This window comes from Phasianus colchicus, chromosome 22, assembly GCF_987193195.1.
Source record: "Phasianus colchicus chromosome 22, bPhaCol1.hap1.1, whole genome shotgun sequence".
NCBI classification, from domain to species: domain Eukaryota; kingdom Metazoa; phylum Chordata; class Aves; order Galliformes; family Phasianidae; genus Phasianus; species Phasianus colchicus.
The window spans coordinates 3,820,050-3,846,701 of record NC_143457.1 but is presented as its reverse complement, the minus strand read 5'-3'; the positions used below and the strand labels follow the sequence as shown (position 1 = coordinate 3,846,701).

Here is a 26,652-nt window from a genome sequence, read left to right as displayed (position 1 = left end):
ATGGACAGGATGTTTGAGCTGAAGGGAAGCAAAGGAGTGTGCAATAAAAAAGAAAAAAAAAAAGTTGAAGAAATGCAGTGGTTGCTGCTTTGGCTTGTGACATTATTAATATACGTATACAATCTGAACTTGCTGTGCAGTGTCAAATGTTACTTAACAGTGCCTTGAAAGAACCCATCATCCTTCAAAGGAGCACACAGAAGAATGAACAGTCTTTCTGGTTATAGCTCATGATAGATTTTACTTTCTAAACTTGTGAAGTAAACTAGGACTGTATTAAAGGGCAGAACAAAAGATGGAGAAACTCTGGGGAAGGGAGAAAAGTCCACATCCAGAATTCAACAAATGGTTTTTCACTTCTTTCTTGTTCAGGTCCAAACTGGCTCGAAGACGGACAGGCCAGCTGAAGTACTGAGTCCATGTAATGTTCTCATCTGTTCTCCCTAACTCCTATTCTGATAGATAAAAGTGTTACCTCTCATTTTCTCTTTGTGATTCTTGACAGTTTCTCTTGTATGTAATCCTGTGGCTTAACAACCCCTACCTTTCCACCTCCTCCATTGCATTTTCTAGATATTCTAACACTACTTTGTTTCTTTTCACTTGTGCAGAGAATCCTACTAGTAGCATGTGGCCAACAAAAAGGAGGAAAAAAAACCTGATTATGCACGACTCTAAAAAGAAAAAAAGATTTTTTCCTATAACAGTTGTTTTTCCATTCCAGCTGACCTTCTGGTGTCTGTCCCACTGTACATTGTTGTCTGTCTAGAATGCTACAGGTTTTTCATTTGATTCGTGACTTGGCAATAGTCATTGGTTCCCTCAGGGCAAAGTGCTATGCCAGGGAAAGATTATTCCTTCTATGTAGACATTACCCAGTCAGGAACTGCAATAGCTCCTCAGGCTTTCCAGCCTCTGAATTAAACTCTTTTGAAAGCTGACATTGGATAAATCTATCTGGGCAGACTGGACTTTGGACTTGGTGCAAGTTTTTGAGCTCTCTGGGTCTAACGGGCTGGAAAGAAGTAGGGAAGGAATCTGGAGAGGCTGGCTGCAGTGATCTGCCTTTCCGTGTTCACTGTGGGGGTGCAGGTGAGCAGTGCTTGCCTCTAACTCTTCCACTAAAACATAATGCTGCTCTGCCTTTGAGCTGAGCAGACAGAACTGCTAATGTGAGGAAAACCAAAATATATTATATTAGGTAGAATCCCTGAAGTTTTAGATGCTCACCCTCACATTTGTTGCAGGTGGAAGGAACCAGCGTGGTGGTTTCCTGGACCTTTTCAGGAGATCACCACGGGAGGGCAACATCTCCCCTTTCTGCTTTTAATTCAGCCTTTCTAGTTCCTGTAGTGACAGTTCTCACCTCTTGGAAGACATTTACACTTGTAATCAGTTTATTAGGGAAGACAGCTCTTTGGCATCATTCTGAAATGCCTGCTTTATGCATGGATCCTGTACCTGCAATATTCAGCTGCCATCCCGTCTGTCAATGGGGAAAAGTATCCACTGTCTACAGAATGCTTTCTGGACCTTGCACTTGCAGTATTCTTCAGGGAACAGCAGGACACTTTCACTTCCTTTTGGAATAATTGTTGAATGTCTCTTAATCTACCTGCTGCAATTCTCATTAGCTAACCTCCTTAGTTATTAATTTCAGAAATTATACTTCCTTGAGAACAGATCAGGTGGACTTTGATCCTGGTTGGTGTGGTGTGACAGTTTGCTGCTTGGAGATCAGCTGGGTGGTGTTGGCTCTTGACCTGCAATGGAAGTTCTCTCTGGGGCAGAGCTTTGCTCCTTGCATCAGGAAAGGAAGGCAGAATGAGTTTCCTTTCTGAGAAGTGAACTCATCTTTCTTAGTTAGGTTTTTAAGGAGGTGAGGCTTTTGTTTGTTTTATTTTCTGTATTTCAGACTGTTATGCTGTAGTTTCGTGACTTGGGCGTTGGTAGGGCTAGCAAATCCTGGGCAAATGTACCAGAATTTCACCCTGAGGTTCCTTACTCTTGGGTAGAGATGAAAGGGCTTCATGCCACCATTACACTAGGTATATCTAGGGGGAAAAAAAAATTGTGACTCCAGCTCAAGGAAGGTCATTTTAATTCAGATCACTCATTGCCAGGTCACCCCATGCCTTGGGACTTCTGTGGCCAAAAGTATATGTGGGACTGCCATCAGCTGAGCAATTTTTTTATTAGCTTTATGGGTTTTTCATTCAATAAAATGCAATGCATACTGGGACCTCCTAAACGCATAGCTGGAAAGGGGAGATGGAATCTGATACTTGCTAGGGCATATCCTTATTTATCAATATAGTGTTCAAATTAAATAATGTGCTCATCCCATCTCCTACGGTCCTTGGATTTATTTCAGAACTGGAACCCAGAGCGTGTGTGTGTCCTGGGGACCCAGGAATGTAGTAGAGAGGATTTTTTTTGTTTTGGTTTTGTCTTGTTGAGTGTGTGTGACTCTCAATACAGTGGTGATAGTTCTGTGTTTTGCAATGGACGATATGCACTTGCAGTGTGTGGATACTAAGACTGCTAGTGCTGGCAGTGGGCTCCTCGAGCTGCAGCTAAGCTGATTTCAAGATGTATTGAGAATGAAGTAGATTGATTTTAAGCACTAAGTTGTTACTGCCGCCATCACCACTGTTTGCCATGGAATTGAAACCAGTCTGAGGAGGACTAGCAATTTCAGTGGTGGTATTATGTGACGCACTGACAGATAAAAAGTTTTGTTTTATCTTTTTTTTTTTTTAATCTAGAAGAAAACTAGTTTTCTAAGTCTTTGCTTTGGATAAGCCAGAAAATGAACCGTGGGTAAATAAACATTGCATAGAAACACGATTAAAGGATTGTCCTTTGAAAACAGGAAGAGACAATTGCTAATTTTATACAGGGCTGGAGATGTGACAGTTGTACTACATAAGTGTCTTATAACTGAAGATTCCAAGCAGCTTCTAATGGCTTGGTGTCTGTGTGGATAACAGGTCATCAGAAGGACAGAATTCTATTTTTAATCATCAGTATCTCTTAGAGCTGCATAATCTTGACAAAATCAATTCTCATGTAGAGTTCAAGTGGGCATTACTGTTACTGGGTCTGACCTAAATACAGATTTTCACCAATTACTGAGACATTGGTTTCCCTACTTAAAACTGGATGACTGGAATGAATTAAAATTTTCTTTAAAATGAAAGCAAAACAAAAAAAGAAAAGCAAATTTCTATCCACTTCAAAGCTCTTTTGATCTAACCCAACAATTAAAAGAATTCTGTTTAGAACAAGAATGGAAAAACGTGCCAAGCTGCCTTCTGCTGACATTTAAAAACCCACTCTTGGTTACCTACTGCATGCTTGTGGAGTCCTGGAGTCAGACAGCTCTCAGGACCCAACCACTGGGCACCAGGCATCCTGCTGGGGGTCTGCCAGCCCACTGAGCAGAAACACTGCTGGTGAAACTGACAGGCGTTTCTTAACCAGAATTGGGAGTGAAACTGTGCCACAGTTTGGGTTTTTTTATGTTCCTGAGTAAGTGGAAGAAGAAATGGCCCAATGAAAACCGTGTCATTTGTAATAGAGCTTCCTGGGTATTTTTAAACTAAACCTTCTATACTGTATTTTGGAAATGCACTTTAAGTACCTGTTGAAAAAAGATTCCTATATTCTGGGATGCAGAAGGGAAGGTAATATTATTTCCAAACCACTGAGAACTGTTTTTTTTTAATTTTGCTAGTGTGTAATAGTTCTTATTACTGAACAGCAAGATATTTCAAAGCAAAGACTTTACCTTTTGCTGCTTGTTATCTAATTTACAGGGATTTAATTTTATGTAATGTATTGTATATTTATACATCTGTAATTAATTGCACATTAGATAAGAAAGAGGATTAGCTTTAGAATAACACCTGTTGGTACTCTCCAATAACTAATACTGCCTATGCATTGCATCTTTCTGGTACTCTTACACAGCCTTAGTTTGTGTTAGTTTATACTGTGGTGGTGTTTTTGTTGAACATGCAGTTGTTCACCTGCTGCTCGAAGGAAGGATACTAATGCTGCTCTGGAACGGTTTGCTGAATGTACTTGAAAATGGATCTCTAACGTGTGCGTTGCATCTCTCCATTGTGGTTAATGACACCAATACGTGGTCTGAACTGTACTGTATGTAGCAGGAATGTATTAATTTAGTGCTTCTTTGTTTAAAAACATCAGGTGTTCAAGAACAGGATGGAGATTTTTTTTTGTTCAGAAGGCCATTTATGCGTTCTAAGTGTTTGAAATCAAAACTAGTCCAACTCAAACCAGATGGTTGTGTCCAATGTCAATTGGAACAGTTTTTAAATTAACAGGAGCAGACACACGCGTTCAGAAAACGGAGGGTGTGGGGGTCCTCACTCTCCATTCTGTACTGTTGCCAAGGTAACAGTCTGATCCTGAGCAGTACTGAGCTACCTCTTGCTTACGTTGAAACCTAGAGTAGAAGCAGAGAGGGAGTCTTGGATGATCAGCGCTTCCCAGGATCAGCTCTTAATTTCCCACTCTGCTTGTTCATACTTCATGTGCAGTTGATTAATGTTCTAGACTTTGGACATTAGACATGCTGTTGCACTGAAATACATTTTTTTTCTTTTAATTGCGGTTCTCATTTCTGTTCAACCTCTCTGTACACAAGGTATACAAGGTATACGCTGTATAAGTGGCCTTCTTGAACAAATCTCTTTGCAAACTGATTTCATCCCAGCGAAGGAGTGCATCAGCAACACTGTACATTAATTTCAGATTTTCATTTTCATGTTTTATTTTGTAAATATCTGATGTTTGGAGCTTGAGTATACAAAATGTAAATATAGTTCATGTATTTGTACTAATTCTGATCCATTTGCTGTATAGCCTTAGGTGTGCAATGCAGATATTATCTAACTGTGTATGGTAACCTTGCACCACTGAATTGTTAGTGAACGAGGTGAAACAATAAAGGTACAACCAGTGCATTAGCAGGTATAACGTGTGCTCCTTTTGGTATGACTTAATCACTAGTATTTAATGTGTTGTTTTCAAAGTCTATCCTGAGCAGGCTTATGTTTCTGTGGAAAGAAATTTGCCTCAGCTATTCTTGAGAAAGATAGAAGGCTCTCCTGATCTTTTGTTGTTCTCTTCCTGCTGCAGAGCATAGCAGAATTTCTAAGCAGCATTTAGATCATCAAAATCATCAAAAGACGATTCTGCTCAACAGCTAAAAAGGCTGTAGTAGTGCAGCCGAAGCTGAATGTGCTTATCTGAGGATGCTGGCCAAGGGCAAGAGGAGTGATCCACCAAACCCCAGCAGCCGCGTGTGAGCTGAAAGCTGTGGGGAATGGGGGCACCCAGCAGTGCTGTGGGCCGTCCTTGTTGGAAGTGAGCCTTGTGCTTAACTGGGGCTGCTGTGGGGGGGCTGCATCCCCTCCCCTCCTGGCGTGCAGCTGCAGGCACCGTTCCTCAGCTCTTCTGCCTCCTTTTCTCACTGCGGTGCTTGAGGCGCTGATGGCAGCGGGGTACACTTTTCCAACCCTGGTGTTTTGGCAATTAATGCTGTTTAATTAAAGGGAGAGGAAACAAGAGTTGCACAGCACCCAGCCGGCCGCGAGGCCCCGGGGTGGCTGTTGGCTGCCAACGTCTGTGGGTTTGTACGCGGGCGGGCGCCTGAAGCACAAATCTGCGGCCTGCCGCCCTTCCGCGGGTTTGGCTGCTGAGGAAACCTCCGCAGTGCCGGCAGCCCTCCGCCGCGCCGCTCCTCTCCTGCCGTGCCCGCGCAGCGCTTCAGGGCCCTTCCGTCTGTCCGTCCTGCGGCTCAGGCCCGGCGCCGCGTCGCGCACCGGTCCCTTTAAGGGGGCGAGGCGCTCGGCGCTGCGCTCCTCAGGCCTGAGCCGTCGCCCCATGGGCGGGAAGGCGGCGCTGGGCGGGATCAGCCAATGGGCGCGCTCCGTTCCGCCCCCCCCCTCCCGTGCGGCTGAGGGAGCGAGCGGCGCGCGCCGCGGCCGAGTCTGTGAGAGCCGCCCGTGGAGCCGGCAGCGCCGCCGCCATGGCCGAGTGAGTGCGGGCGGCGGGAGCCTCGGGCGGGGCCGGCGGCGGGAGGGGACTCCGCTCGGCTGCCTCCGGGGATGGCCGCGAAGCCGGGATGCGCTGCCCGCCTCAGGGAGCGGCCCCGCCGAGCGGTGCCCGGGCGGCGTTCCGCCGTGCGTTCGAGGCGGCTCCGGCAGCGCTCCCGGCCTCTCCCACCGCCAGGCCGCTCCGGGCGGAACGCGGCAGCTCCGGGAGGGGGGCGGGCGGGAAGGGCGCCGCCGGGGCGGGGAGCCGGGCGCTGGGTCAGAGCGCGCTGACGGCCCGCGGCCTCTGCCTGAGTTCGGGTCCCCGAGCAGAAACAGAACTGCCCGTGGTGGGACCGGGCTGCCGCTTCCCGAGGGCGGAACGGCCCAGCAGGGCATGCTGTGCCCCGGGTCGCTGCTGGTGCCTGACGTTTGTGGTTCTCTCCCTTCCTAGAGCTGATATTGCGTTGATCGGACTGGCCGTGATGGGTCAGAACCTGATTCTGAACATGAACGATCACGGCTTTGTGGTAAGTGAAAGAAAACGTCGTGCAGAAGGGCTGGCTCAGTAGCTTCTAGGGCCGTAGCTCAGCGTTTTGTTTTTCTTCTTGTGATGCCCTAATGGGTGGTGTTTCCTCCTTTTAATTCTAACCCCAGCTGCCCTTTGTTCTGTTCCCAGAGAAAAACAGGCTGGCATGCCTGTACTTGGTCAGCTACCTGGTGCCTGGGCTGTCTATAAGTGTGCTTTTACTTTTAAGTTTGCTTTGGGCTTGGCCATTAACAAAAGGCTCCCAGGGCTCCTGCAGTGACGTGCTACAGGGCTCGTGTCTACTTAGCATCTTTGGATGGAAGCAGGAGAACGCATTATGTTGAACATCCTTTATATAACCTTTAGCCTGAGCTCAAGTAACCTTTCAGCTGTCAGCTTCAGTAACCTGTTTTCTTGCTCCTCCAGGTCTGTGCTTTTAACAGGACGGTTTCCAAAGTGGATGACTTTCTGGCCAATGAGGCCAAAGGAACCAAAGTGATCGGTGCTCACAGCCTGGAGGAGATGGTCTCCAAGCTAAAGAAGCCTCGTCGCATCATCTTGCTGGTGAAGGCTGGAAGTGCAGTGGATGATTTCATCAATAAATTAGTGAGGCAGATGTTCTTTCTAACTGTGAATTCTCTGTCTCTTGGGGAAGTTTCCTCTGGAAGATCTCAATTGTTTGTCAGTACTGAATCCGTGAGTCCAGTGACAAAGACAAAACGCAGATTTATTTTTTGTAGGTGCCGTTGTTGGAGACTGGGGACATCATAATTGATGGTGGGAATTCTGAGTATAGAGATACCACGGTAAGCTTTTTTTTCTGCCCAAAATGGGTGGATAAAATACATTTCCCATGATTTTTTCTCCTCTGATCATGAGAACAGTTAGCCAGTAAGATACCGTCTTCCTTCGGAAAGGCCAAACTGAGTTCTCATTACAGAACTAGATTATACAGTCTATTAGAAAGCAGTTTTTGCAGTAGGTAGGGAGTGCTCTGTAAGTATATCTTAAGTATATAGAGATTTCCCAGATCATCAAAGATTATTTTTATTGATGCCTTTTAAGAGGTTAAAGGCTCTTACAAAACATCTTGTTACAGTCTTATGGAGTTTTCAGGGAGATGAGAACATCTGAGGATATTTATTGAATTGGTTGGGATCTGCCAGGGTCTTGAAATGCAGGTTCTGAAGTGGTGTGGACAATATTGCATTAGTTATTGTGTCTCTGTCCTACGGGACTGCTGGAAAATGCAGTAAGACAGAATAGCTGCTTTGGCTGTCTTGGTAACAAAAACAGAACAGCAGTGATCTGGTTCTTCAATCTTTTTTTTTAAAGGCGTATGCATAAGCAGACTTCTTAGTGTGTCTGGGATGACTGTGTTAACAGTGTTGCAAGTAATTTAGTATTTCTGCACGTTAGAGAGGTATTGCTGTCAGCCCTTCTGCTTTTGCATTCATATCTTGGATAAGCATCTTGGGCAATCAGAGTGAAAAATAGTTCTTAAATGAGGTTTAATACTTGGAGAGCTTGCAGCTCTGCTTATGAATCTCAGGCTGTGTTTCTCTCCCACTCGAAGGGAATTAATTTCCCATACAGTTATGATTGCACCTTTGCTCCGTAATGAAATCAACAACTTGAGCTTATTCTGCCTCCTTCATATCTCAGCACACAGCATGTGTCACCTGGCACTTAATCCTGAGGCGTTTCCAGCCTCAGTACTGCACTTTTCTACCTGTTGGTTATGAGGAATTTGTTCTCTCTGCATGACTCTTTTGCAAGGATCTGTGTCAGAGCAGCACTGAGTTTCCTAACGTTCAATTTTGAGTATGCACAAGCATTGTCTGAAGTTGTTTGGTAGCATGTCTAAAGCAGAGCTGAAGACCTGATTTCAGGTCTGGTTTACTAACTTTTGTTTGTAAGACTGGTATTAAAAGATATGTAAATGACTTTTTGTTGTTGTTCCAGAGGCGCTGTAAGGAGCTGCTGAAAAAAGGCCTCCTATTTGTTGGCAGTGGTGTTAGTGGTGGAGAGGAGGGGGCCAGGTATGGTCCTTCACTCATGCCAGGAGGATCCAAAGAAGCCTGGTAAGTGTGGGCTGGTAGATTTTTCAGACTGGTCTGCAACAATCATTTGGTTCATGTTGAGAGCTGAAGGAAGGAAGGAGGAGGGGCGTGGGTGTGGAGAGAACAAGATATGTTGCCTTCTTACTTCCTCAAGGTTCAGGATTTCTCAACATAGCTGGAGTCACCAGCCAGTGCCAGATTTTTTATAGCAAGAAAAACGAAGTCAAGTTTTTCTTTCTGGAATTCACAGGCAAAAGTGATACCCACAGAAATCTAGAGGGAGAAATACATTGGAGGAGAAAGTACTTCTTTTTGAATTTAAGCAAAATTTCTGTGTGTTGTTTATGAACCTCTGGATCACCCTGGATTTTTTTTTTGTAACTGTTGAACAGAATATGACTTTGCTTCAGCTCTGCTACTGATGCTCTTGGAGTATGAGCTTATATTATAACCCACCTTAGTTTCCCCATCTGTAAAATGGAGAAAGTAATATTTGAACACCTTCAGGTCCATTGAGTTTGACTGAGCAATACTTTTAAATGTGTGTCACGGAGTTAACTAGATCAGTTTATGCCCGTGACAGGGGGCAGTAGGCCCCTGCCCTCCTCACCCCCCGCCTGGCCCCACAAAATGGGAAGGATGGAAGGGGGGAAAAAAAAAAAACAGCGGCAACAATCTATGGAGGTAAACTTATTTTACTAACTATGATATCGGAATGCAAGATAACACAATATAATACAATCTAATTGAAATTGAGACTAATAAATCAAATAAGATATGAGAGTTCCCGAGACCGAGTCAAACCTGAAAAGCTTGGAACGGCTAGGAAAGCACCTCCAGCACCCACTGCCAGGCAGTAAGAGCCTGCCCCACCCGGAAGGGTCAGATCCCATGACTTCTGTAATGTATAGGGATAGGTACGTAGAATTAGAGCATTAACACTTTAATTCCAGTACGTGATGTTTTGATGTGGAATACTGAAAATCAAAAAAAAACATAAAACCATGACAATGTGTAACGTGGTCTGTCCCCTTTTCTTGCAAGCAGTATCTAGTTCTGGGGAGAATGTACTCTATTTTGTGATGCTGCTGTGTGATGTGTTGTTGGCCTGCCTGCATGCCCTCATCCCATTCCTACAGAAAGATGCAGATGGATTTTTCTCCTGTGGCAGTTGTATCCTCTTCTTACCTGCTGAGCCATGTTATTTCTATCCACAGGCCGCATATCAAGACCATATTTCAAAGCATTGCTGCTAAAGTGGGATCTGGGGAACCTTGTTGTGACTGGGTAAATATTAATTTGATATTGCCCTTAGCTGTGTAGGTAGCTCATGCATAAAATGCAGTTAAAGCTATCCACATTGCTACGTGGGTTTTCTGGCTGCCTGCCTTCAGTTCAGATTGACCAACTCTGAGATGTTACCCAATCCAATGGGAGAAAAATGTTTTATGGCTGGGTCGTGTGGTGGGGAAGCAAAGCAATCTGTGATTACACTGGCAGCGTTTTCTGTTAGTGCTGGGTTTGTGAGGCTTTATTGGAGAGAAGGAATCCACAGATAGGTATTAAATACTGAGAATGGTGACAGCAGTATTACTGATGGCTTTTTTTTTTTCTTTTTTGTATTTCTTGACAGGTAGGAGAGGAGGGTGCTGGACACTTTGTGAAGATGGTGCACAATGGGATTGAATATGGAGACATGCAGTTGATCTGTGAGGCCTACCACCTGATGAAAGATGTCGTGGGCATGGACCACAATGAGATGTCACAGGTGATTTGCAGTTTTTTAGAGTCTTCCCTTCCTGAGCCATGCTGGTTGGCTGCACTTGATAGAGCAGCTGGGCTTAGTTAAAGCTGCTGTGTGTGTGTAAAGTTAATTTTTCTGACTTGTGCACCTTTGGCCAAGGCCAGATGCACCATGTGCCTGAACTTCAAATATCTGTGAGATAGCGAGCATCAAGCACTTACACCTGAGCGTTTACAGATGTCTAAATTCTCCTGTTCTACAGCTGATTTCTCCTTAGGAAGCAACGTCTTGCCTGGCAAAAGCTAGTAAAACCAGTAACTGAGCTAATATGAACCCCTTCTGCAAGCATATGTATGCATCGATGTTTATACATACATCAGCGAATCAGTAAATATGTGTTAGATAATGCAGTAAATTGGTGTGTACTATGTGTCGGTCTGCATGTACTTTTTCTCCTCTTTCAGGTATTTGAGGAATGGAATAAGACTGAACTGGACTCTTTCCTGATTGAAATCACAGCCAATATTCTCAAATTCAAAGATAAGGATGGCAAATACCTCCTCCCAAAGATCAGGGACAGTGCAGGACAAAAAGGCACAGGGAAGTGGACAGCAATTTCTGCCCTGGAATATGGAGTCCCTGTCACTCTCATAGGTAAACGGCTCTTTGATCGAGCCTTGTCTTTCCTACCTGCACGTGGCACATCACACGAAGGAGTATTGTAATAATAATAATAAAAAAAAAAGCAGTGAGGAAATCCAAAACTTTGTTGCTTGACCACTGCTTGATAAGTTCTTGTTTTTCAGATGTCTTCTTAAACATTTCTTTCTCCTATTTTTATGATTCACTGCAAGTAGACAAAAACACAGGGACTGGACTGGACTGGTTTTGTGCTTAATAAGGCTGTCATCAAAACCCAAAGATGATGGGAATGTATTTTGTAATTCCTTAAGTTTATATCCCTAAAAGATATAAGAATATACCTGCTTGCATACAGCCCTACCTCTGTGGTATCTACACTTCTTTGCAGCCTGGCTCAGCATTGTGACATAGGAGTTGTAACACTTTTAGAATAATCTCTTAACCACAGGGCTGATGTAGGCTTTCCCTTTGAGTAAATAAGATGACTCAGTAGTTTCTTTGCTCTCAAGTTGGCTTTATTTTTCTTGCTTTTTCCCATCTTTTTCTGTTGCCTGAATGTTCAAGTCGTGTTTCCTTGGAAGATAAACTGTATTCAGTATACTGAAAAGAGTAACTGGAGTGATAGCTCTGAGAGAAATGTGGCTGCATTGCAACAATGTATTTTTACAGAGCAAGCTTTGTAAATGGTTTTTGTGCTATGCCACAGTTGCAGACTGTGTAGGCTTGAAAGAGTTTCTCACTTAGCTGTTGCGATGTTCCTTGGCTTAGAGTTCCTGCAAAGGCTGAGGGTGGAGAAGACACTCCCTGGTTAGTCCTGCCCAGTGCCCGGGTGCACTGTTAGGTAATGATCAGTGGATAAGGAAGTACACACAACAGTCCTGCAAACACGGCCATTCCTAGGGCAGTTTCTGTGTGACTTTATTGCATAAGCATGACTTGCAGTCTTCTTGTGAAGGCAGAGTCATGCTACCTCTGCTTTTTCCCAATGCCTTCCCCTTCCTTCCTCCTTTTCCTTCTAAGCTGTAGAAGGAAGTTTTTGCAGAAAAGGAGTATGTTCTGATTTTGATACAGTCTGTTAATCCTACAACAGGGAGGATCCAGAGTCCTGTACAAATGTGACTCATTCTTCTTCTTTTTTTTAATTCACACTGTTTTTAAGGAGGAAGGAGTGTTCAGTATGAAAGCTTTCTTTTTCTTTTTAATCACTTTTAAATTTCCTTTTTAATTGCTCTGGAAATAAAATTATTTTTATTTTTATTCTCATTGAACCATGCTATTTTCAATTGCAAATAGGTACAACTTAACAACGGCATGATTAAAATAGACTGAGTCAGGTAAAGAGGTTGGCATTCAGACTTACTCCTTAGGAGCTGAAGACACGACTTAGCCCTGGAGAATGATGTTCAGTAATCTGCTTAGTGGTGTTATAAAACCATCTAGTAGGCTTCTGAAAACTAATGTTGTGAGCCTACTAGATTTATTGAGTTTATTTCCTTGTATAAGTTAACTTCTTTGTTCAAATCTGCTGATTTGATTTTAGATGTGCTTTCTGTGGACTTTTTTTTATCATTTCAAAGCTGTGTCAGCCAGTATTTACCCAGTGGCTGTGCTGGCTGGCAGATTGGTCTATCACTAACAGCTGAAATAGTTTGTACACTTCTTTCCATGTGACTCTGTTTCTCTATGAGCAGTGGCTCATTGTTCAGTGGCAGTTGCTATGTAATAGGACATGACTCAGACCTTAATGTTGGTACTGATCTTACTAATTCCCTGTTCTTTCCTACCCTATCCAAAGGTGAGGCTGTGTTTGCACGGTGCCTGTCATCCCTCAAGGATGAGAGAGTGCAGGCCAGTAAGCTGCTGAATGGGCCTAAATTGACTCAATTTAGCGGGAACAAGAAGGCATTTCTTGAGGACATACGCAAGGTGAGTCATTGTGTTTGCCAGAGCACTCTAGGAAAGCTGCTGATCAGGACAAGTTGCGGATGCTGTAAACTGTGATGAGGGGCTTGGGTCTACTTCTCATTCAACTTTGCAGGTTCACTTCTATTATTTTGTTTGTTTTAGGCCCTGTATGCTTCCAAGATTATCTCCTATGCTCAAGGCTTCATGCTGCTGAGACAAGCAGCCAAAGAATTTGGCTGGACACTGAATTATGGTGGCATTGCACTGATGTGGAGGGGAGGCTGCATCATCAGAAGGTAATTGAGATGAAGAGGTGGTGTAGTTGCTGAGGGGCGAAGAAAAGGCAATTACTTCATACAGTGCTAGACTGAGAAGCCTAGAGATAAGAAAATCCATGGAGTTAACCTGTTAGTAAGGTTCTGGGGGTCTGTTTCTCTAATCAGCATTAGAGATTACAGATGACTCAGCCTATGAAAATCTGTGGTAGCTAAGCCACCAGAAAACTGGTGTCAAGTCTTGGCATTTTTGATTCTAGGCCATTGTAGAAAGATGCACAGTTTGATTTCTGGTTTGTATTCTCCCTAGTGTGTTCCTGGGAAAAATCAAAGATGCTTTTGATCGAAACCCTGAACTTCAGAATTTGCTGTTGGATGATTTCTTTAAGACAGCTGTAGAAAAATGCCAGGTGAGTTTACAAAGAAAGAAAAACAAAAAACCAGCAATATACAATCTGAACTTCTGCACTTTGTTTCCATCACAACTTTATTTTATCAGAAAAATGAAAAGGTGGGAAGAACTTCTTTGAATCCTGTTTATGCAGCATCCTTAATCCCAAAGATTTCTAACCAATCTTCAGGCTATTCGTGTATTTTACCTGCACACATTTCTGAGCAGGAATTAATCATTTATGGCTTTGAGGTATCCTTTAATAGAACATACCAGTCTTAAAAGATTAGGATGAGAAATAAGCCATATAATTGAAAGTGGTTGAAATAACACAAGAAAATTATTGAGATTCAAATGAGAATTTTTCAACATGGCAAGGTTGGTGACCTGTCCTTCAAAATACCTACAAATGCCACTTGCCTCTTTTTCATCAAAAAGCTGAAAAGTGGTAGTGCTAAATGAAGAAAAAGGGTTTTGTACCACTTTATAAATGATCATCCAGATATATCAAGCAGCAAATCAAGATCTTGCATAATATTATAAGATACATTATCAATGTCAAGATAATACAGGAGCAATAAACATATCATCATTGTTGTACCATGGTTCTTCTCTTTAGTTCTAGAGAAGCTACCATTAAAAACTAGAGATTTCCATTGTACCATTACAGAAGAACCCTAAGCAGAAATATAGCAGTTCAATAGAACCACAGTGTCAGGAAAAATCATCTAGCCTGTATGAGCATTCTCATCACTGCCAGGTGCCTTGTGCCTGCTGTGCACTTGGACTTCAGTGGTACAGAGTACCAAGCTTTGTTCCAGTTGTTTGCTGTACCACTGAAACAACAGTGTCACAAACCAACCATTCATTAGGCTGTCCAAACAGTGCCCTGATTTGGGTGGGAGATGACAGGCAGAACTAAAAACAGATTATCTGGACAACAAAGAAGACTTGTAATTAATAACTCCTTTTATTGAAGCTGATTATTCCTAAATCAGGTGTACAGCTGAAATAATGATTATCCACGTGTCTGTCTGAATCAACATGCTGATTTCTTATGTTTGGGTGATGGTTGTGTGCTTGATTAGATGTCCTGAAGATGCCTCACTGTGTTCATGTTCTTGGGATGTGTGGATGATTTATGAAGGAACAGCATTCTTGTCTCAGTTGTCATTGGATTGTATGTGAAGTGTATGCCTGCACCTTTATTTGCTTGATTGCTGACTGGCTCGCTATTATTTTGGATCAAACTTTTTGTGTTAAATCAGGAATATACCACTGTGTTTCCTCAGACTTAGATTTCATATAATGTGAAATTGCACACAGTGTTAAACTGGAATGGTGTACGTGCTCACATGTATGTTTCTTTTTTTTTCTTTTCTTTTCTTTTTTTTTTTCCCCACTTCCCCTCTGGCCCAGGACTCCTGGCGACATGTAATCAGTACTGGAGTCCAGCATGGTATTCCTATGCCCTGCTTCACTACAGCACTTTCTTTTTATGATGGATACAGACATGAAGTGCTGCCAGCTAACCTGATCCAGGTAGGTGCCTGAAATAGTGTGGTAAATCTTCTATCTACTGAAATATCAGCATGTTATTATTTAATTACTGATCTAAGGATCATGATGGCAGTTATCTCATGGTCGCTCCACCACTGTAAAAATGTAGGCATTGATTGCCTAATATACTTCAAAACCTGAAATTCAAGCCAGTAAGATGTTGTGAGATATCAGTCCATAGAATACAAGAGGCAGTGGTATGACAGTGCCCAGTGTGTGTTAGTATTCTATCTCTAAAGCAGGGAGTAGTGTTGCTTTTGGATAAAGATGTTTTGTTTAAAAAAAAACAAACAACAACAACAAAAAACATACATATCTTTAGAGTTCTGGATGTATGTAGGTTTTTCAGGTCTGTATGTGTCAGAAGGAATACAGTTGTCTTTCTGTGAAACTGCTGATTAATAGATTTTAATAAGTGTTTTATTGTAGTCTTTCCTAATAATGATGCAATAGTTTTGAATGTTGTACCGGAGTCAGATTTCATTTCTTGAATTCACATGCTCATGTCTCAGTGTGTGCCATTTCCAGTACTTGTGTGGCTGTCATATTCATGTCTTTTTATGTTGTGTGTGTGTGTGTTCTTATTCTAGGCTCAGCGTGATTACTTTGGTGCACATACATACGAGTTATTATCGAAGCCAGGTGTATTTATCCATACTAACTGGACAGGCCATGGAGGAAATGTGTCCTCTTCTGCCTACAATGTCTAATGGAAATATTCCCTCTTGAAGCTGAGATACTATAGATCTCAGATATTCCTCTGTGAACGCCCCTTTTTACTGTACTGTGTTAGAACTTGCATTTGCACACTTTTGTAATAACTTGTGGGTATATTTCACATATATAAGAAAGCTAAATAAACCTGCTTGTACGTATTTTGAGATGGTTTTTTTTTTCCTTTGCTGCTGGCTAAAATGTCTTTGAACAGAATTTTGATGTGCTAATTCTTAATGCATTTTAATGTGCTAATATTTTTATTGTATTATAGTGCATAAACTCATAGAATCAAGATAAAGAAGCCTGCATTTCACTAATTGCTAAAGTGGAGAGTGGCAGACAGTCAGCACAGTAACGCTGCATGAGATTCCAGGGAGGTAAAGAGTTTTTCTTCTTGTTGGTTCACAGCAGGCAGCAGCTGGGTTCTTGAAGATTGATTTCTGGGTATTCACCTGCACGGGGTCCTGCACACTGCAAGCTGCTGCTTGTGAAAGGATGAAGGGTGGGATGGGGCATGGGGAACTTTGGTACAGATTAGAGGTGTCAAGACAGGTCTGGCTGTCAGTTGTCTGCAGCTGCAGTTCCCCACTGATACTTCCTAGCCATGTGTTGTGCCTCCTCCTGCCCCGCCAGGTAAAATAACCTGCAGCAGCATGCAAGATTGGCTCTGTTTTTCCTCTAATCCCATCATTTTAAGGACTGTTGAAAATTCACCTGAATGCTTGCATCTTTATTTCGCAGAACCAGTCGTGCAATACGTTTTGAGCTGTGAACTGGTGCCTGGATTCATTTTGTGCTGCCTTTAGCAGGAGAGCTGCTCAGCAGCTGAGTCAGTGTGATTTAACAAGGGATTGCTTATGATTTAAAGCAACTTTTTGCAGATTATACTGTAAGATCTAGGGGTTCTCTGTAACACCAATGTGGCACCTAAAGCGCTGTGGAAGTTGAAGCAGTTGCTGTTCAGGTGCTTTGTGTTGTAATTCTGTGTGGTGAGCAGTGGGAACAGCTCTGCCCGGCGTTACAGCGGAACTCCGCGTGCGCAGCGGTGTTTCGGGGCGGAACGGGATGCTTCCTCGCGTCCATCGCGGTGCGCGTTATAAAACCCACCGGCTCCAGCCGTGCCTGCGGGGCTGAGGGAGCGGGGGGGGGGGCGGGGCCCAACATGGCGGCGGCGCGGCCCCGCCTCAGCGCTGGGCGGGAAACTTCGGACGAGCGGGCGATGGAGGCGGCGGGCGGCGAGCAGCGGGAGCTGCTCATCCAGGTGCGGCGGGGCCCCTCTTGTCCTTCTGATCCCCCGCCCGTGCCCGGGGGGCCCGGCTGGAGATGGAGCTGGGGCTGGGGTGCCGGGCGGGCTGCGGGCTGAGCTGTGCGGGGCCGTCTTGCAGAGGCTGCGGGCCGCGGTGCACTACACGACGGGCTGCCTGTGCCAGGGCGTCGCTGAGGACAAGGGCGTGCTGTTCAGCAAGCAAACCGTCGCCGCCATATCCGAGATCACCTTCAGGCAGTGCGGTACGTCCGCGTGTCACCCTGCGGCCCAACGGCGGCTGCTGGGGATGGGCTGCGCTAAGAGAGAGAGCCGGGCTGTCAGCGATGCAGAGCTCCTTGTGTCGTGACTTTACAGCTACAAGAAATAGTCATTCTGTTTTTCTTACCACGAAAAAGCACTTAAATGTATGCAAAGTACTCGTGGCCCTGTGCAGCAGTGATGTGTGAGAACAAGCTGTGGTCACTTCTTGTAACTTGACAATTTGCCATTGCACCTTTGTATTACAGCTTTATGTATCTCTTCCAAATCAGAGGCAGTGTTCTAAAATACATCTCTCTCTTTTTTCTCCAGAAAACTTTGCAAGAGACCTTGAGATGTTTGCCAGGTATGTTGCAGGACATTGTGAAGGCATTTTTGCATTAGCCCGAATTACAGAATGTCCCATGCTGGAAGGGACCTTAAGGATCATTGAGTCCTGTCTCCATCAGACCACCCAAACATCAGGCAATACATCTGATTTTAATTGCACAATCTTTAAAATGCGTCATGCAATTTTTTTTTTTAAGGTTTTAAAGGGCTCTCTTGGCTGATTAAATAGTTACTGTGTAATTAAGAAATAGACATGCTGCTATAGGTTCTTCCTCATCTTGGAAGTCCATGTGTGCAGCATGAATGATTGTTTAGATTAACAACTGCATATAACTGTCAGCTGTGTTGATGTGTAGCGGTGCTGGATGCTTGCTAGCATACCTGTGGTTTGTCTGGTTGCTCCAAAGAGGTAAGGGAATGTTTAAGGAGTCTGTGTCTGAGTGAAAAACAGCTCAGTAACACAGTGGGAAGTCAGAGTGAGCAGCAGTGCCAGGTTCTGGTTACTGAATGCTACTGTTTGTACATATGTGTATTTAGATGTATGCATACGTGATTACAACACACAAAATCCTTTTTACAAAAGATGGGTATTGTTGGTTGCCTGGGCCCATATTAGGCCCCATTAGTTAAATGTTCTGCGTGGCTTTCTACACCTGGAGTTAGCAAACACATCAAGAAGTGTTTTTAAATTATATGCAGACATGCAAAGCGAAGCACAATCACTTCAGAAGACGTGAAGCTTTTGGCTAGAAGGAGCAATTCTTTGGTGAGATTCGCTGTATTTTCTGTCTTACAACTTTCTTATACCTGTTGGTTAATTCCTAAGAGCATCTGAGCGAAGGCTTTAAATGTTGAAGCAACTGTTTTTTTTAAGCAGTTTAACTGGCTTATAGATGATGGATGGGCACGATCCCATCATTTGTTTTAATTTTCATCACATTTTTCTTCATGATACTATGCCTCACTGTTGGCATCTGATTGCAATTTAAGCAACAATGCTCTGGTTGCAGTAGAGCTTCTAAGGTTCCAAATGTACAAATACAATAAACAAGCATTATTTTTTTCCTGACATTGTATTCCTTTATTTTAGCCTAAGGTCAGACACAGTTTGCACCCATGTCACGGTCTGGGTCTCCTAGTAGGATTAACATAGGGGTGATTCACTTCATTTCTTTTATATGCTGACCTACAGGAGGAGGCTTATCTTTGCTTTTTAAGGACTTTACAGTATAAATTGTTGCTTTTAAAAATAGAACTGCAAATGAAGTTTTGAAGGCTAAATTGAATGCTAATTTTCATTTTATGCATTTTTTCCCCCTTCTGTGTGATTTAAACTATGCAACAAGAACTCAGTGTGAAAGGGCATAGTAAAGGCTGGAGCTGAATTTTTTCTTCTTAATAACTGTGCACTATTTATGTCAAGCTCTAATGTTCCTCATTAGACCACTGATTAGTTTATTTTTCTCAGCTTAAGTACATCACACAGAAGAGTGAAGAGCTTGCATCAAGTAACATGGAACAAAAGGAGAAGAAGAAGAAGAAGTCCAGTGCAGCTAAGGGAAAGAGAACTGAGGAAAATGAAACACCTGTGACTGAAAGTGAAGATTCCAACATGGCATGATTTACCTTTCAGTAACTTCTCCGGTCATTTTCCCTTAGTATCCTAGAAGACCTAGATTAGCCTGCCAGTGATTGCTCTTGCAGGTTAACAAGCTCAATGACTCTCTATAGTTTTTTTAGGTAAACGTGCTTAGTTACATTTTCTTTTTCCAAAAATGAAATGACTGTCAGATTTCAACAAAGTTTACAGCCAAAATGCCTTAATTGTTCACTAAACAAAATCTTACGGTTATTAAGAAGAAACTCCTTTATTGATAGAATTTAAAGCAAAGCATATCCACTGAGCATATTCACACCTCAGTATATGGAACTCCCTGCAAAGGACAATTTAATTTCTCCAATAATTTTTTGACCTCTTACTTCCATTTCTGATAGATTTGTTTAGATATTATAAACAATTTCCTTTTTAATAGCCATATCTCTTGTCGTCCTGGCAATTAAAGCATATTCTGTGTCATTTTTCTCCTGTGAGTTTGTTGATGTACAGTAATCACCTCCAAGAAGTTGTGTGACACTTTCTAAATGTTGTGGAATACGATCCCCCTAGTGGTGGTCGGAAATCACTATTGCCCTCTGCTGGTCTGAGAGGTGCTAACCAAATGCTGACTAAAAATGAATTCCTCCTACCTTGAGATCTATGTTTCACAATGGCACTTTTAAATATTCTCCTGTTTCCCAGTCCAGAACTGCTCCACCTCCGGGGATAAGATAATCTTTTAAGTAAATTATTCGACTGACGATTGCAGAGTAATCTAGGTAGATGATGATAAACTGTAGAGATTCTGTATTCAACAGGAAATCTGTCCTCTTGAAATGCTGGTGTTTCCTTGCTTTTCATATGTGTGTATATATACACATATGTGTATATATATATTTTTAAAAATAATGCCCCTATACATGACTTGCTTTCTTGAAGTTTATGAGGCTTTGTGTATTGTCCTATATACTGGTCATCAGCCCACTTCATGTAGGAGATACAAGAGTGTGATGTTTTAAGGAAGAAATTATTAATGCAGTGTTGAAGACCATTAATTGAGGCTACTCATTCATAGCAAATATATTTCTGAGAAAGAAATCTGTTACAAAGTAGGTTTGTCTACTTGGATGTGTAAATAATGAAGACTAACTTGGGGCTTTGATATTCTAAATGTTTTGCCATTAGCAGAGTAAAGCAGCAGCCACCCCAGCTTTTGTCTTCTAGCAATGTTCGAGACCTGTGCTGCATCCCTCCCTCCTGAACACCTATAAAATGTTCATACTTATGAATCATGTGCAGCACAGTTCATATGTTTAAATGTTAACACTTCTTAAAGGAATAACATCAAGGAAATGCTAATTTTTGCATAGTTAGGGAATTTGCAGCTTAAATGAGCTAAAGTGAATCAAACACTTTTCATCTATAAAACATACATCTAATTCAGTGTTAAATTAAATTACAGAGCATGGTTTGTTTCTCCTGGTTTGCATATACTAGATAAGCAAAGAATGACCAAATATCATTTTTTGCTTTGATCTACACTTCTGTCTCTAATGGAGATGGTTCTTCTGTTGTCCTCAGCTAAAATTTGTCACTTCTGACCAAACACTTGTGCATGTAACACTGCTGGTATATGGAAGGTGCTGTCTGGAAGCTGGAGGTTGTATACTGAAAAGTTTTGTGATTGTTTGATGTAGAAACATTAGATCTGGCAGCAGCTCTTTGTTTTCACTGACAGGGAATTCTAGCTCTGAACTGATATTCAGAATATAATGATCAGAAGGCTAACCTAAAAGAAAAAAAAAAAGCCAATTTATAAGGATAATTGAACTGCTACATTTAAAAATGCCATTAATTGAGGTATTTTAGTTTTCAGCTTTGATTGATTGCACTATTGAAATAGATCCAAGAAGCAGTACATAAACTTGACCATTAAAAAATGATTTTTCATAGAAATTAGGGGATGAGATACAGCACTGAAGTCCGTTAGCCTATTAGCTAATTGCTTCTCATTTTTCACCGAGACATTTGAAGAATGTTGACTATAAGAGAGCTTTAAGGAGAGTTCAGTACTAAGTATGTGTTCTTTGCAGATAATTCAAATTACTCCTGAAAGTTCAGCTTTCAGCTTAACTGCAGCTCCCATCAGCTTATAAAAGTCTGATTATTTTGTTACTGTAACAGAATGATTAAGAAAAAAAGTATCTGTTTAAATCACACTATGCTAGGCCTAGTTAATAATTTAATTCTTTAGTTTAAGAACTGCAGTATTGAATAACTTGCAGGCATGTAAGCTCTAACCTTGATAACAGAAAGAAGGAAAGAGCAGCAGTGAAAGCCCTCTATTTGTTTTCTTCTTAAAGTTAGATTTGAAGGACCATCACTGCCTTCTACAAGAAGTATCAGCATGGTCTCTGTGACTTCCAGCTCAGAACTTGCCTGAAGTGAGTGAGTTCAATATTCCTAATACATGCAGGATGTCAGTAATTATGCTATCTGTTATTTTAGGTATATGTGAAAAAGCTCTGGGTAAAATCCTCCTTTCCTCTTGTACAGCACGAACAGTAGGATTCCCATTGCTAAGCTGAGCTAGAAAAAAGCAAAGTATTGCAGCCTTGAGGAAGATTGATACAATAGTTGATAACAGGAAGAATGTGAGACATGAACTCAAGAAAAAGCCAGTTGACAGCTAGTATGCCTGGTGCACTCAGTGTAATGAGCTTTGAGTATAATAGAGCATGCCTCAAAAATTGTTTATGGACAGCCATATGCGCTCTTTCATAAGAGCTTGAACATAAAAAGGCTGTAATAAGTAGCTATTAAAAACAGCAGGGAACTCTTTTTCTGCCATGGCCTGCAATGTTACAAGCCAGAAATATATACTGTAAGAAGCAATGATATGCTTTGGCAAAAAAGGCTTCAAGAAGGTGACTGCAAGCTTCCCTCCAATTCCAGTCAAATCTCAGTGGGTACTTGCCCAGAGGCACTGAACTGGCAAGGATACATATTAATTACACAAGCAGTCTAACTTTGTATGTGCCATAATCCAACTCAAATCTACATACAGTGGCTTCATCTGAATGCCTGCTGTAGCAGTACTTAGCAGGAGGCAGCCTGCACCATTTAAAGTTATGCTCAGTCAGTGGGTTTTGCACGGTAATAGAAAACATTGATAGCTACAAAAACATTAGGTTCTATCTTACCTTTCAGATTATTTCACGTCCATCTCCTAAGACTGAGAGTTCTGGTGTAATGTTCACACTGGTGTGAATGCACCTGTACTTCCACAACATTTTTGAGTGAGTAAAATAGGGAACACTTCTGTATTTAAGTTCTTCTTCAGTCCTTAACATAATACTATACTTACTGGCTCACTCTTTAATCATAGCAGCCACATCAAAACTAATCCAACATTTTAGTAAAAAAAAAAGTTTTAAAGACATAAGAATTCATTCAATTTAAAAATAAGCAGATTAAAACAGAGGTGTCATGATGATATACCAATGGTTAGAATACAGACAGGCCAAATCCAAGTGTTTTGCCCCACAGCCATTCAAAACAAGCATTTCCACTTTAGCTGTTCTACAAATTAGTGCTTGCACTGCACTGAAAGATGCAGGAGTTTTTTACACGAAAAATAAACCAACAAAAAAATCCCCATAACCACAACAAAAACACAGAAGAAGTTTTGATTTTACTTTAACTGGTAAGATTAGCATGAGAATTCCAAGTGCCTAGATGCCAGGCTGGAGATTAAAGGAAGCAGCTGGAAAAACTGCACAATGATAATATCACAATAAATCCTTAAAAAAAACCAAAAAACAAAAAAAAACACAACCCCCCAAAACCCAACCCTCCCCCCCAAACCCAAACATTCTGTGTTGAGTAAGTAATGGTCAAAATGCCTGCTTTCTGTTCATTACTGATGTAATGAATTTTCATCCTTTCTGCTGAAAATGGTGGGAAGGTGAGCAAACTGCCTGAGGCTTCAGAGCTAGATCAGCATTATCAGATGGAATTTTCTGGCTCCCACCCCAACGAGCTATTGAAAGCTGAACTCTTACACGCTGTGTTTAGCAATACCATTGTTTTACTATTCTGCAAAAAGTCCAAATCCCTTTGGTTACACATGATTTGAATCATCACAAGTATTTATGCCTCAGGACAATGTCCAAATTTTAGTTTTCTGCAGCCAGACCACAGTATGACCAGCAAACTATGGCTCCCAGGACATACCTTATTTCTGTTGGTTCTAATTAAAAAACAAACAAAAAAAAAAAAATGCAACCCACAACTACTTGCATTTCCCTGACACTTGAGGCAGAACTATAGCCTTATTTTTTGCGTTTTGAACTAAGCCCATCTCCACAAGGTAGTGCTTTCTTGCCTCTTGATGTGCTCCTCAGGGAATGCAAAGTCTGCACTTGCTGTAGACGCTTGGAGAGCTCCTGATCACAAGCTTGTTGTACAGCTTCGGCTTTCTGCTTGTCCCAGCTTAAAGCTGCAGCCAGGGCTTGTGTGTCTTCTTTCACCACCAGCTGTAAGAGACAGACTTGTAACAGTGCTGCCCACTGATGCTCCAACACCTCAACCCCCTGCCCACACACACACTAAGAACAGGAGCAATGAGGCACATGTTTAATGCCAATTTGGTGTTGAAGATGCTTCCAGCTTATATTTTGTATCTTTTAGGCTAATGTATTTTTCTTTTTATTCTACCAGTACTTACAGCTTAAAGCTCTATGTTCAAACTAGCAGAAAGCAGTTACTTTGTTTCTGCAGCAGAGAAAAGTGAGATTAACAATTTAATATCATCAGAATACTTCATCAGAACCTCATGGCTAGTTTACCCAGACTTTCCTTTTTGTGCCCCAGAGGCTTCCCCTCTCAACCCTTCCTCCCAAGAGGAGAGATTTGCCATGGTTGTATACATGATTGTATGATCCTCACCCACCTCTAGAGTCCGACTGTCCAAGCAGAGCTCTGGGGCAGGTTTCTCTTTCAAAACAGCACAGATCTGGTCACTGAGGGCTGTTCTGGCTGAAGTCCCTGCACTGCTGGTACCTGTGTCAACCACATCCATCTCCTTTCTCGGTACACTCTCAGACTCTGAAAAACAGAAGAATCATTACAGCCACATGCACAGGACAGAAAGTGTAGCCCAGACTGCATTGTTGTTTTTGAGATAAGATATGCAGCCTCTAACTTAGGAAATCCATAATATTAAGGATGACTACACTATGTAAGCTTTTTCCCCATATTCTACTTTCAGGCACTATAAGCAATGCGACAGCAGTGAAAGGACTCCTGGTCTCTCCCATTCAGAGAACTCTTCCACTACACCAGCTATTCAATCAATGATGCTAATAGCAAGTGACTCGCCCCAGTCCTTCCCCCACTTATCTGTCCCAGTCAACTCTTTTAGGCTTCTATGAGAAGCTCCTTTTTCAGCATCCTGATGTTCCCTACCTGCTACTTTGCTTAATACATTGTCTTCATTTTTCAAGGCCTCTACGTAGAGTTCCAGGAGCTGCTTTGACTGACGTTCCTCTTCTCGTCTGTCCAGCACCTGCTGCAGGGTGTCCTGCAATACCTGGGTTTTGGCTTGACTTTGGGCAAGTTCCTCTGCCAGATCTGAACGTGGTACATCAATAAGCACCTTAAAACAATAGGAGTGCTCCTGTTATATGGACTGAGTGATTGAGCAATTCCATCACGCTGATTACAGCACAAACGACAAGCCTGAATGACAGAGCCTCCACCTTTGTGAAACCTTGTATATTTCACAAGGTTTTCACAGCAGTCAGCCTGGTTATGAAAAGCTGCAGTGGCATTCCAGCAGCCCAGAGATATTCAGGAAGGTGTAGAATTGTGCATTTTTAACATGATGATTTTTTGCCTGACAATTGCAGGCAATCAAAGCACCAGTTCTTAAGTGAGTGTGGAAGCACACAAGAGAAAGCCAGCAGGCCAGCACTTAGGAACCTGCATGCTGCAAGAAGGGGCAGAATCACAAAGACATGCTGTGAGGGATAATCAGTGTTTAGAGCATCTTCCTCAAGCACTTGTGCTGTCAGTGGAAAAAGGATTCCCCCTCAAGGAGAAATTTCACTTTAGCACCACAGCCAAAGAAACAACAGCCGAATTAAGCTTTGAGATCCGATTTGCTTATTCTGTTTTGTGCCATCCTTTGCAATGTATGGACAGGCTCGGTCCCTCCTTGGTCTTCCCCTCTGTACCTGCAGGTCTTCTTCAGACATCAGGATGATGTTGGACAGGTCACCCCTCAGCTGCCGGGCCAGCTGCCTCCACCTCTCTGCACCGCTGTCCACTTCATCCGCAGGCTCTGCGAGCCAGGTCGATCCACCATCTGCCATTACCATCATCAGCCAAAAGATGAAAACACAAAGCTATCGAGATCGAAACGAGAAGCATTACTTCCCATTTAAAACTATTTAACGCTGCTTTTTTTTATGCAGTGCCAAAACGGGACGGTGACACCTCCCACAAAGCAGCTCCTCGCTAAAACGAGGCTCTCTGGCTTGGCCTCCCCGCTTAGCTGATCGGCGGCGTAAAACCTGTGGCAGCGTGCTTCCTTTCTGGGGCCTTTTCTCGCTCTCAGCCCCACGCAGCCCCGCTCGAACCCGGCAGCTCCTCGCCGCCCCCATTTCTCCCGCCCCGCGCCGCCGCTACCTGCGCTCCTCCCGGACCACCTCTCGCCCTTGGCCAGCGCCACGAACTTGGTGTTGGACGGCAGGCACAGGAAGTAGTCCTCGTCGTCCACGATGGTGCCATCCTCCGCCAGCACCAAGGTGATGGGCCGCCCGTCCTCGCCGATAGCCAGAGCGCGGCCAGCTGCGCGCAGAGAAACGTTTAGAGCCGTCAGCGCCGGCCCCGGGCTCCTTCAGCGGGCCGTGCCCGGGAAGCGCCGCCGCCGCCGCTCACCCTTGTCGCGCAGCTCCCGCAGGCAGGAGGCGGCCAGCCCGTGCTGCTCGCGCCCGTCGCCCCGCCGCACCACGCACGGTTTCATTCGCGCCGCCATGGCTGCGGAGGGGCGGCGCTCGGCGCGTAGTTCCGCGGCCGCCTTAAAGGGACAGGCGGCCCAGGCCGCGGCGACGGGCGTCGGCGGCGCATCGGTAGCGCGGCGCTCGGCTCGTGCTGCCTGCGGCGCTACCGGCGGCGGGGCGGGCGAACCATCGCCTGGGCGGGCATGGATTAGCCGGGCCTGGGAAGATGGCCTCCTCGGAGCAAGCGGAGCAGCCCAGCCAGGTACGCGGGGCCGGCGCTCTGCCCGCTCCGCTCGGGC

General features: G+C 43.4%; 5 protein-coding genes across 20 annotated transcripts in view; 4 read left to right on the top strand and 1 right to left on the bottom strand.

Annotated features, from left to right (window-relative positions):
• KIF1B (kinesin family member 1B) overlaps window positions 1–5,002 on the top strand; it is an 82,874-nt gene extending 77,872 nt beyond the window's left edge. For all 12 annotated transcript variants that reach the window (XM_090123278.1, XM_090123277.1, XM_090123280.1 and 9 more), the window contains one exon: window positions 373–5,002. In XM_090123278.1, coding sequence (XP_089979404.1) covers window positions 373–415 — 43 coding nt within the window. In that variant the 3' untranslated portion in view covers window positions 416–5,002. The remainder of the gene's footprint in view (window positions 1–372) is intronic.
• A 949-nt stretch (window positions 5,003–5,951) lies between these two features.
• Window positions 5,952–16,052, top strand: PGD (phosphogluconate dehydrogenase). The gene is made up of 13 exons (XM_031613337.2): window positions 5,952–6,072; window positions 6,523–6,598; window positions 7,024–7,203; window positions 7,338–7,403; window positions 8,563–8,681; window positions 9,878–9,947; window positions 10,294–10,428; window positions 10,869–11,058; window positions 12,842–12,972; window positions 13,114–13,247; window positions 13,537–13,636; window positions 15,037–15,159; window positions 15,768–16,052. Exons 1-13 carry the CDS (start codon window positions 6,065–6,067, stop codon window positions 15,885–15,887), a joined length of 1,452 nt encoding a protein of 483 aa, XP_031469197.1. The 5' UTR covers window positions 5,952–6,064; the 3' UTR covers window positions 15,888–16,052.
• Window positions 16,053–16,742: 690 nt separating this feature from the next.
• On the top strand, window positions 16,743–19,535 carry CENPS (centromere protein S). Its single transcript, XM_031613340.2, has 5 exons — window positions 16,743–17,155; window positions 17,280–17,403; window positions 17,732–17,765; window positions 18,449–18,515; window positions 19,218–19,535. The coding sequence occupies exons 1-5, from the start codon at window positions 17,057–17,059 to the stop codon at window positions 19,368–19,370; spliced, it is 477 nt and encodes a 158-aa protein (XP_031469200.2). The 5' UTR covers window positions 16,743–17,056; the 3' UTR covers window positions 19,371–19,535.
• A 57-nt stretch (window positions 19,536–19,592) lies between these two features.
• DFFA (DNA fragmentation factor subunit alpha) lies at window positions 19,593–26,477 on the bottom strand. 5 transcript variants are annotated; one of them, XR_016459455.1, is made up of 9 exons: window positions 26,292–26,477; window positions 26,040–26,201; window positions 25,586–25,716; window positions 24,816–25,005; window positions 24,301–24,455; window positions 23,734–23,884; window positions 22,550–22,622; window positions 21,786–21,935; window positions 19,593–21,135 (listed from the first exon to the last, which is right to left on the bottom strand). XR_016459455.1 is itself a non-coding variant. In XM_090123298.1 (7 exons), the coding sequence occupies exons 1-7, from the start codon at window positions 26,386–26,388 to the stop codon at window positions 22,603–22,605; spliced, it is 906 nt and encodes a 301-aa protein (XP_089979424.1). In that variant the 5' UTR covers window positions 26,389–26,477; the 3' UTR covers window positions 21,162–22,602. The 5 variants fall into 5 exon arrangements, 2 of the variants coding, with proteins under 2 accessions (XP_089979424.1, XP_031469199.1); XR_016459454.1 differs by having other exon boundaries at window positions 21,786–22,622; XR_016459453.1 differs by lacking the exon at window positions 21,786–21,935.
• Window positions 26,478–26,479: 2 nt separating this feature from the next.
• Window positions 26,480–26,652, top strand: part of PEX14 (peroxisomal biogenesis factor 14) — a 72,993-nt gene continuing 72,820 nt past the window's right edge. The window contains exon 1 of the mRNA XM_031613338.2: window positions 26,480–26,615. Coding sequence (XP_031469198.1) covers window positions 26,580–26,615 — 36 coding nt within the window. The 5' untranslated portion in view covers window positions 26,480–26,579. The remainder of the gene's footprint in view (window positions 26,616–26,652) is intronic.